This window comes from Dromaius novaehollandiae, chromosome 1, assembly GCF_036370855.1.
Source record: "Dromaius novaehollandiae isolate bDroNov1 chromosome 1, bDroNov1.hap1, whole genome shotgun sequence".
Classification (NCBI taxonomy): Eukaryota; Metazoa; Chordata; class Aves; order Casuariiformes; family Dromaiidae; genus Dromaius; species Dromaius novaehollandiae.
In genome coordinates this window covers 161,598,153-161,609,709 of record NC_088098.1, presented here as the reverse complement: position 1 = coordinate 161,609,709, position 11,557 = coordinate 161,598,153, and the positions used below count along the sequence as shown (strand labels likewise).

Below are 11,557 nucleotides of genomic sequence, written 5' to 3'. Positions count from 1 at the left end.
AATAATACCAGTATGTGTTCCTTGTTCTGATCTGATAAAATATTGCCCTTCTTTAATTAATATATATTATTAGATTGTACTCTTTGAGCCACACTGATGTAGTACCACTGATGCAGCCTAGCGTGATGTGGTGAGGTGGTAATTGTCTGAGCTGAGTGATACAGATTGCATTCTTCCGCTACACTGTTTATCTTTCTAGTTATTTGTTTTCTGTTCTTACACTGCTGCTGTTTCTTCCGTATCTGGTTGACTGTCCCAGCATTTGGACATTTAAACTGAAAAAGGGCATTTTTCAAAGTGTGGTTTGTTTTACCATTTCTATGCAGAAGTTTATTGTTTTTCTTTATGCATATAAGGAGGGTAACATATAAATTAATACACTAGTATGTTACTTTCAGAGGTGGTAGCATGCAGTTAATATTATGACCAATGTGTTGTGATGCCTGTGTTAGTTTATTTTTCTGTCTGCTTACTTAGTCCCTACTGTCTTTGAGCAGTTTACAAATGGTACTGGATTTATCTTTACAGTTCCGTATCTAGAGAGCTACTGCACAAAGTGAGAAATGACTTCTGCAATTATGTTTATGAAACAACATAATCCATGTTTATGGATGTTTATGGAACAACCAGAAATTGAATCCAGCCAGCCTGAGTTCCAGTTCACTTTCCTAACTGCAAAACTGTCCTTATTTCCAAAAAGAATCTCTTTTCCCTGGGAGACAGTTCACATGTCTAGAAGTAGCTGAATCCTGTCTTTTGCTGTAGACAAACATTATTTCTCAAGTGACTTGAGTTTGAGCAACAGCAAGCAATTGCTCATCAGTGAGTCATGGTAGCTTACTGTGTCTGCTTTATAAAGGCCAAATAAAATGTGTTAGGTTAAACTGTAATGGAGATTTAGTTAAGCACCCAAGCCAGATGAACTAAAAGGGCACTAAAGATTTCAGTGCAATTGTTGGACTGTACCTCCTCAACAAAATAAACAAAATGTCATCTAAATCCCTTCTCCGCTTTTCTTAAGCCTCCATACCCTCTATGTACCCAGCTCCGGTTTCTGTGCCAGATTTACCTGATTAGAATTCACCGGGAGCCCCCGCCTCTGAGAAAGGCACAAACGCCTTTCTCCTGCTGAGCTCAGATTTTGGTTTGGAAAATACGATCAGCGATGATTGCTTCTCGGTGGGTGAAACAAAGCAACCTGGTAAGCCTTCACCATCAATCGCTTGCTGTGGTTGCCTGATACAGAGCAGCAGCTGTTGGTGGCTAAGCACAGGTAACTAACTCTGCAACATCTGGCTGATGTTAATTACTTGTCAGTTAAGGAGAACTTGTTGTTGCTGTGATACTGTTGGTCAGTTGGGGTGCAGGGTTTGACTAGTCATTCCTATACCCCCTATCTGTTTCATCAGTATACTATGCTGGCTGGTTTTGGCCCTAAAGTGTATGGCAGTGTGCTCATTTTATACTAAAGAAAGGACAGGGATCTTGATAAAAAGAAGTTTGTTTCTCTTAATAGTGTAGTAAGCTGAAAAAGTGCTTAGTGGTCTGCAAAAAGTTCTTGCATGGGGGTCGTATAATTGTGAAGGCCTAACCGAAGAAATTTTCTGTATTTTGGCAAGCTGGTACAATAGCAATGATCAGCCACCATAAATCTGTCAGCAGATAGCTGAACTGAGAGCTAGAGAACAGTTTTGTGAGAGATTAAGAGATATGCACAAGCAAGGTTGGAAGGAGATATGGTTAACTGATCTTTATAGAAGAAGCTAAAGAGTAGTACTTACATATGTCAGCATCTTATTAATGATGGATAAATTAAAACTAAAATCAGAAAGGTTCTCGCCACCAAAAGAGTAGAGTTCTGGATTAGCTTGCCAACTGGAAGGGAGGGAAAGGAACCTGAAGCTGGTTTAAAATGGAACGGAGCAGTCTATGGAATACATTGTCAGGTAGTCTTAGAATTAAAAACTAAAGCTTTTTAAATGAGAGCTAGGTGTCTGACTTACTTTTATCTTCAAGAAGGGATTGAAAAGTGTTCACTATTCAGTTAAAATGTGCTTGGTTTCATATTTTGATAAACCCAAAGTTGCAGTGATTTTGCTGAGACACCCATGGATGGAAAGAAACTTTTTTTCTCCCCTTAAGGTGTACACAACTTCTTTTCAGGGTTTGTCTTGTATTTTTTAAAATTATTTTTTCCCCTGAATTGTTATGCAATATTGATGATGAGATACAGGAATATTGGGAGAAGTTCTCTGATGCTTTTCGTAGTCTTGAAAAGCCTCAGGAATCGGGGTGTCCTGCTCATGTCTGGCAGAAGGGTTGGATGCAGTACTGCCGATGGTTCCTTTTAGTCCTGGCTTCCGTTAGTCAGAGGATCACAGCTGTCAAGGGTTGTCACTGTGCCAGGTAATTAGCTAATTTTAAGGATGTTATTTAGAATGTTTAACACATTCAAAATAAAGACTGGCAACTTAAATGTAATATGGCACTCTCTGGACAGGCTATAGGGAAGTCGAGCACTAAAGTAACTGATAAAGTACAATGTTTATGTACTTTGTATTATCTGCAGCTTTTTTTATGACTGATATTTTCAGTCCTAAAAAGCAACATGGCCAGGGATTTGTGAGGTTAATGTTTCTATAAAGAACTTAAACTGCTGTCAGTAATGTGAATGAAAAAATGCGGTACACCAGTAAATGTGGTGAGTCATTCTAAATAAAATAACATAACGGTTATTTCTGCAAATTTTAATCCCACAAAACTTCCATTGACAACAACAGATATTTTTTGCAGAAGTAACATTAGCTATTTACCCATTTGTTTCTATGTCATAGAACCAGGGTATTTCTTCCTATATATTTTCCTATATATTATACTTACCTATATATAGAATATATATTCTATATATTTTGTGCATATATTTACTAATGTTAACATGTTTTGTTTTAATCTGCATTTAGTATTTACCCTTTTAAATTTTAGGTAGCTTATTTCTCCCTTGGGAAATGTTTGCCCCTGGTTGTTTCGTTTCTGTCAGTTCATAGATCTCTGGCTTATTTTAATTTTTTCAAGGTTACTGTTTCTTCTGGTTGTTTTTTCTCCGTGCAAAACTATGTTCCCTTCTGTGTTTCTGCTGTGTTTCTTTTTCAATGCAGATGTTGAAAGTTAATATGCTATTCAAAATGAGGATATAGTCATTCCAAAGCCGCCTATTGCAGTAAGCCTTTGGAATGGACATGGTGTCCATGCAGTGTGTTCAAACTTTAGAATTTAATCTTTCATGCTTTAGAATTTTTTTTTGTTTGTTTGAAAATGTCAGTTTCTAACCTCCATGACTGAAAATATCTTCCTAAACACAAAGTGGCATAAACTCAGTTTAGAGTCAGCATATGTTTGTGTCTGAGAATAGTGATGTCCGTTCTTTGCACAAAAACATCTCAATTTTGTAGTAGAAGCTAATCATGGCACTTGAAAGAATATTAACCATTTTATTCCTGATAGTCTCGCCAGTATGGTAAACAAAGGACTGGGACCAAGACCTGCGGAAAAGGAGAGCAAGGAAAGAGGAAAGGAGAGGAAAGATTTTTACATGCATTAAATTCCATAGACAGAAAACATTTAAAATAAGTTGTCTAAGTTATTTTCCCCAGCATTATGGTGAAAGCTCTCTTGCCCTTTCTGGGAAATCAGCATGACTGATGGGTGCCTCTCTGAAGTGCTTGTAGACTAATGCATACAGCATTGGGGAACAAACAGGAGGGATTAGAAGTCTCTGTGCAGTTACAGGGCTACGATCTCATTGGGATCACAGAGGTGTGGTGGGATAGCTCACATGAATGGAGTGCTATGATGGATGGATAGAGGCTCTTTAGGAAGGACAAGCTGTGAAGGTGACATGAGGAGGGAGAGTTGCCCTTTATGTGAGAGAGCAGCAGAAATGTGTGGAGCTCTGCCTAGGAGTTGTTGATGAACCAACTGAGAGCTTATAAGTCAAGATTAGTGGGCAGCCAAACATGGATGATGATGATGTGGATGATTGCCATAGAATCCCTGATCAGGAAGAAAGAGTAGATGAGGCCTTCTTTAGACAGCTGGAAGAAGCCTCATGTTCGCAGGCTCTGATCCTCGTAGAGGACTTTAACCAGCCCAATATATTCTGGAGAGACAGCACAGCAGGGCACCTGCCATCCAGGAGCTTTGTGAAGATGGCAACTTTTTAACACAGGTCATGTGGGAGCCAGCAAGGTAATCTGCTGAGAGGTAATCTGGTAGACCTGATACTTCCAAACAAGGAAGAACTGGTTGGGGATGTGAAGATTGGTGGTAGCCTTGATTGTAATCACCATGAGATGGTGGAGTTCAGGATCCTGCGAGGAGGAAACAGGGCAAAAAGCAAAATCCTAACCCTGGACTTCAGTAGAGTAGACTTTGGCCTGTTCAGGGATCTACTTGGAAGACTCCCATGGGATATGAGTGTGGAGAGAAGAGGGGTCAAAGATAGCTGGTTGATACTCAAGGATCATCTCCTTCAAGCTCAAGAATGGTCCATTCTGACCAGGAAATCAAACAAAGGCAGGAGGCCTGCATGGATGAGCAAGGAGCTCCTGACTAAACTTAAACATAGAAAGGAAATATGCAGGAATTGGAAGCAGGGACAGGTGACCCAGTAAGAATATAGAGCATGCAGGGATGAGGTTAGGAAAGCTAAAGCCCGTCTGGAGTTGAATCTGACAAGGGATTTGAAGGGCAACAAGGAAGGCTTCTACAAGTACGTAAGCAGCAAAAGGAAGGCCAGGGAAAATGTGGGCCCACAGCTGAATGGCAATGAGGACCACGTGACAAAAGACATGGGAAAAGGTTGAGGTACTGAAGACCTTTTTTGCCTTGGTCTTTACTGGTGAGGCTTGCTTTCAGGAATCCCAGGCCCGTGAGACCAGCAGGAAAGTCTGGAGCAAGTAAGACTCAGCTCTCAGTGGAGGAGAATCAAGTTAGGGAACATTTGAATGAACTGAACATACACAAGTCCGTGGGACCTGATGGGATGCACCATGAGTGCTGAGGGAGCTGGTAAATGTAATTCTGAGGCCACCTCTTTGAAAGGTCATGGCAATTGGTTCCTGAGGACTGGAAGAAAGCAAATGGCATTTCTGTCTTCAAGAAGGGCCATGAAGGACAAGACCCATGAAGGACAAGAAGGTGATCGAGAGTAGTTAGCATGATTTATAAAGGGGAAGTCATGCCTGACCCACTTGATAGCCTTCTATGTTGAGATGACTGACTTGGTGTATGAAGGCAGAGCAGCAGGTATTGTTTATCTTGCCTTTAGTAAGGGTTTCAACACTGTCTTTCATAACATCCTCATAAACAAGCTGACGAAGTATGGGCTGGATGAGTGGACAGTGAGGCGAACTGAAACCTCGCTGAACTGCCAGGCTCAGAGGGTTCAGCGACATGAAGTCCGTCTGGAGGCCATTCAGTAGTGGTGTCCCCCAGTGGTTGATGCTGGATCCGATTCTCTTTAGCCTCTTCGTTAATGACCTGGATGGTGGGACCGAGAGGATCCTTGGCAAGTTTGCAGATGACACAAAACTGGAGGCAGTAGATGATACATCCGAGGGCTGTGCTGCCCTTCAGATGGACCTCAACAGGCTGGAGAAATGGGCAGAGAGGAACCTCATGAAGTTCAAAGGGAAATGTCTAGTCTTGCCCCTGGAGCGTAATAATCCCATGCACCAGGACAGGCTAGGGACTGACCTGCTGGCAGTTTTGCAGAGAAGGCCCTAAGGGTCCTGGTGGACAAGTTGACCATGAGCCAGCAACATGCCCTTTTGGGAAAGAAGGCCAATGATATCTTGGGCTGCATTAGTGCCAGCAGATTAAGGGAGTTGATCCTCTCCCTCTACGCAGCCCTTGTGAGACCACATCTGGAGTGCTGTCTCCAGTTCTGGTCTCCCAGTTCAAGAAGGACGTGGACTTAGTAGGGCAAGTCCAGCAAGGGGCCACAGAGATGATTAACAAACTGAGCATTTCTCATATGGGGAGAGGCTGAGAGAGCTGGGCCTGTTCAGCCTGGAGAAGTGAAGGCTCAGGGGAGATCTTATCAGTGTATAAATACATAAATTGGAGGGCGTAAAGAAGACTGACCCAGACTCTCTTCCGTGGTGCCCAGTGACAGGAGGAGAGGCAATGGGCACAAATTGAAACCCTGGAAATTCCTCCTGAACACAAGAAAATGCTTCTTTACTGTGAGAGTGACTGAGCACTGGAACAGGTTGCCCAGAAAGGTTGTGGAGTCTCCATCCTTCGAGGTATTCAGAACCCAACTGGATGTGTTTCTGGGCAACGTGTCGTAAGTGACCATTCTTGGGGCGGGGGGCGGGCGTTGGACTAAACAATCTCCAGGGCTCCCTTCCAACCTTAACTATTTAGTGATTCTATGAGGAAAATTCAAAGGAATGACAGGAAAGGCAAAGAGGAAAAGAGAAACGTGAAGGACAAGAGAGAAGTGAAGTAGTCCTTCAGTAAGAGCGTATTTTCCACTTAGATGTTGAATCTGACTATGTTACCAAGCAATTAATTAACTTAATGAAAACAGTTAAGAACCAGTCCTTTGATTTACAGTGCATGAATGGATGTTTATACCTGTGCAGTCAAATACAGGAACAGAAATTCTTCCAGTGACTACAGGCTTCAGGAACAAGTCTTTAGTTATTCACAGAATAATAAAGCAGTTTGGATTTCACAGGACCATGGACAGTCATATAATCCAATCCCCTGTTCAAAGTGGGTCCAACTAGAGGAGGTTGCTCAGGGCTGTGTCCAGCTGAATTCTGAGTATCTCTGAGGACAGAGATTATTGCTTTCTGGGCAGCCTGGTCCAGGACTGAACCATCATTACCCTCTGTTGAGCTCGCACCAATAGGTCAATGCCTTTCTTGTAATGAGGAGCCCAAAACTGGAAACGGGTGCAGTCTGAGAAGTGCTGAATGGAAGGGAATAATGCTTCCCGTGACCTGGTGACTCCACACTTGCTACAACAGCCTGGTATGCAAATTGTCCTTCTTCCCTGCAAGAGTGAACTGCTTACTAATACTAGTTCTAAGGTTTTCCCAGGTCCTTTTTTTGCAAATCTCCTTTCTAGCCAGTTTGTGCGATTGCATGTGGTTATTCCAACCCAGGTGCAGAACCCAACATTTGCTTTTGTTAAACTTCATGTTTCCTGTCAGCCCATTTCTCTCCAGCCCATCAAGGTATGTCTGAATAACAGCTCTGCCCTCTAGTATGTTGACTGCTCCGCCAATTTGCTGTCATCCACGAACTTGCTGAGAGTGCACTCTGTTCTGTTGCCCAGGTCATTAATAAAGACATGAAATAGAGTTGGCCCTGTATGGATCCCTGGGGCATGCTGGTAGTAACTGGCCACCATTTGGACTTTGTACTGGTGGTCAGAACCTTTGAGTCCAGCAGTGCAGCCACTTCCCCACATGTGTTCACATATTCGGTCCATATCTTCCCAGTTTTGCTTCAAGGCGCAGTGGGAGTCTGAGTCAAAGGCCTTGCCAAAGTGAAAGTATAAGGCATCTACTACCTTCCCCTTGTCCGCAATGCCAGTCATCTCATCATAGGAAGCAATTGGGTTAGTCAGGCATGATTTGCTGTTGGTAAATCAGTGTTGACTGTTAGCAATCACTTTGTCCTTCATGTGGCTGGAAATGGCTTCTGAGAGGATTTGCCCTATAATCTTCCCAGGGACTGAGGTGAGGCTGACTGTAACTACTTGAAGCTTCCTTCTTGAAGATAGGTGTGACATTTGCATTTTTCCAGTTGTTAGAAACCTGTCTTGATCACCATGACTTTTCAAAGATTCAGAGAACAGCCTAACAGTAACATTGGCTGTCTCCTTCAGCGCCCTGAGGTACATCCCATCTGGTCCCATTGACTTGTGTATGTCTGGTTGGCTCAGGTGTTCCCTAACTATCCTCCTCTATAGTGGATACTGCTTCAGTCCCACAGACTCTGCTTGGAGGCTCAGGGACCTGGGAGGCCAGAGGACAAACCTTACCAGTGAGAACCGAGGCAAAAAAGGTGCTGAGTACCGCAGCCTTCTCCGTGTCCTTTGACACTAGGTCCCTTGCTCCAATGAGCAGCAGGCCTATGTTTTCCTTAGCCTTCCTTTTGCTGCCCATTTACTTGTAGGTCATATTATGTTACTGTTTCATAGATAACTTCATTGGAAGAGCCACTATAATTGAACAGCATCTACATATATATTCTAAAACAAGGCATGATTCATGCATTGAAAATTTTGGACAGAACAGAAGAGATAAATTGAAATTGACAATGTAAAAATACAGAGTTATATAATGAAAGGAAACAATTTTGAGGCAATGGATTAACCTGTGGAAATGAGTTCCATGAAATATTTTAAAGAGTACTAGTTCAGACAAAAAAAAAAAAATCCTGTATGGATATTTGTGTAACACCTGGTTATACTAGAAGTGAACTCTTTTTAAGAAACATAAACTTATGTCTTTGCAGGCGTAAGTCTGTCTGGGTGTCTACTTACTTACCTTTTTAGGAAAAAAAGTCTATTTTTATGTTTCCTTTAGCTCCTCTAGTTTGTCAGGTTGTGAGCAGTGTCAAATACAAGACTTTGAGTCACATGACTCACCACGCTGGTCTGGGATGGTGTTTTCTATGTTTTATTGTTGGCGTGAGTGGTGAATATTAACATTTAAGGAATCTTTCAACCTTTTATAATCTCTTTTTAAAACACAGTTATAGTCATGGGAAATTCCTTTTTGTAAATTCCCGTCTTATGAGTGAGTGCACTCTTGCATGTAAAATCTCTGTGTTTGAGTCACTATTTATCACAGGAGGAATAAAACCTGAAAAGCATGCTATGCTTTTGGTCCTCCCTGAAGCCATTTGGTAGGAGTAGAAGGAATTAACTTCCATAAACAGAAAACATATACAGTGACTTTTCTAAGAGAGGAAAAGATCTTTTTCTTTGTTTTTCCTCTCTCCTCACTTATAAAACTCGTCTGCTTCATTGAATATCGTTTGGCTGCAACAGAAGCAATTACGATAAAGAATTATTTTTGTATGCACTACTTTTGTAGCTCTGCCTATGAACTTCTGCAACTCAAATAACTTGAATTTATGCAAAGGATTAGTTGCATGTGTTTATATACAGATGTAATCTGTTTATGTAAGGGAGATTATATGCAAAATTGAAAATATATTTTCAGTAATTCTAGAGTTAGCATTCTCTGTGCATTCACATGCATCTTACCGTTTGCTAAACAGATGATACTAAAAATGTTTCAATCTCCTTTAATTAAACTTCATTTAAGTCCTCAGAGGCAAAGGTTTTCAGCAAGCTGAACTTCAAATATAACAAACCAATGGTAATGAAATAGTCTTAAGCCACTGCCCATTAAATGAGTAAAAATAATATTTGAACTGCGTATTTAATCATCATTTTTTTCGCAGTTGTGGGTATCGTATTTGGCAGTTATTCAGGAAATGAAAGTTTAAATATTCAGCCCATCATTTCAGAGTATTACTGCCATCAGTAGAAGCTCCTCGAGGGAGATGTGCTTTTGAGGGAACACTCTGAGTTACATAGGTGCTGGTTTATGCCATTTGTATGATTCCCATTGAGCGCAACAAGATCCCTTGCGTGTAAAGGCTTGTAAAAACTGTAGGCCTTGAAACGTGGTAAGTTGGTCAGCAGTGTAAAAATTATCCTTTACGCTATCCAGCTTCTGTCAGACACAAGGCAGCGCAGAACCACCAGCCAGGATTAACTGGGGGTAGATGTACACTTTGCAGGTAACTCCCCCCGGCTGTTAGCCGTAGCTTGTTGCTTGTAAGTTACCACCGTCACAGCTCTGCCAGCGGAGCACCTTGTGTCTGGACTCCCTCATCTGCTCCAGCAGTATTGGCCAGGTTATGTGAACTGCTTGAATTGCAGGGAGAGGATTCAACCAACGCTTTTTTTTTTTCCATCAGTGACTTAGTTGCGCAAAATGGTTCATTGGCAAAGCTATGAAAACAGTATTTTGGGCTGATGAGAGGTGTTGAAGTACAGCAAAGGGCTAAGCTTTTGCTGAGTTGGGGAAAGGAGCTCTCTCTGGAGCCTGAAGCAGCTGATAGTATGTCTTGCTTATAGATGTGCTGGACCCCGAATTAGAATCTGAACGCATTTTCCTTTATCGGAAGTGACCCTTTTTTTGTTAATCTTCATCTCCATTTTAGGAAATATTTTTTTCCTAGAATCTCCCATATCCATGCCTTTGGCACTGATTCTACAGTGGTAGTTTCCTGGAAACTGAAATATTTTATCATAAAGAACACAGGCTTTGTATTTGGGGATATGCATGAAATGCCCTAGTTCATGCTTATAATTTCAGTCTGGATGATCTGGTCATTGTAAAAGGTGCTTGATTCTTAAATTTTTGTGAAACTGACCCTGAAGAGCATTTGGAAACTTAGTAAGCATCTTGCGCTGTGATTAAGGTGAGAATCCTAAACAATGTTAGTTATTTGTAGGGCTGTGGAAGTCACTGGCAAAGAGACATTAAGTCGAACTGTCAGTGTTCCAGTCTTCTGATGAGCTGTGATAATACAGTTTGTCATCAACCTTGCAATACCTTAAGCTTGGGTGAATAACAAGAGCATAACTTTATAAGGTGCTCAGAGGTTTCCATTGTCTTTTGCAGCATGTATAATCCTCTTCATTTGTCTCTCTGGGTCGAAGAGATTCTGTTCAGTCACAGATGACTATTGCTGTTCTTTTTTGAATGCTGTGTTTTATAGAAACAATCTGCTATAAGAATGAAAATGTTGCCTTCTGTGCTGCCTCCACCTGCACATTGAGAAATAAGATACTTTTTGTCACCTGTTTCTTCTTTGCAAGGAGGATAATTGCCAAATAATCATATTTGATTATTTTGCTGTGGAATCTACTATACTGAACATAAATTATCTAATTTTCAGTTCCCAGGGAAGACCTTTGTTTGCAAGGTTATATTACTCTTTGTTATGTACATAGAATTAATTACTTTATATTGTTTTACATTATTATTGCTGATATTTTTATTAACCATCTGTATCTTTCTTTTTGCAGCTTGGGTCCTGTGTTTGCTTTGTTTGTACCGTTTTACTGCTCCATTCCAAGAGTGCAGGTGACACAAGTATTAGGCCACTTTTCTATCACAAACAAGACACTGGTCTATATACTGGGTTTACAGGTATGGTATGTACTTGCTTGTTAATCTTTTATTGAATTGTTTACATAGCAGTTAGTATCACTGTATGTTCTTATATGAATTTTCGTGCTTCCACCTGTATGAGTGGTACATATGTTTAGTTGGTGTCTGTCCTATCAACTAAAATATTGAAAGATGTGTAATTCTACTATGCATTTCTACATGCCAAAGTGGTGGGCAAAATATCTGTTGTTCCATTGTCTTCTGCCTTGATTGTCTTGCATGGGAAAATATAATATACAAATTCTATAATGTCTTTTATTTTGGTTCAATGAAATGAA

The 11,557-nt window shown here is 41.0% G+C and overlaps 1 protein-coding gene across 6 annotated transcripts in view; it reads left to right on the top strand.

The window, feature by feature from the left end:
• Positions 1 to 11,557, top strand: part of UBAC2 (UBA domain containing 2) — a 139,689-nt gene that overhangs the window by 94,802 nt on the left and 33,330 nt on the right. For all 6 annotated transcript variants that reach the window (XM_064504491.1, XM_064504505.1, XM_064504506.1 and 3 more), the window contains one exon: positions 11,135 to 11,258. In XM_064504491.1, the coding sequence (XP_064360561.1) occupies positions 11,135 to 11,258 (124 nt within the window). The remainder of the gene's footprint in view (positions 1 to 11,134; positions 11,259 to 11,557) is intronic.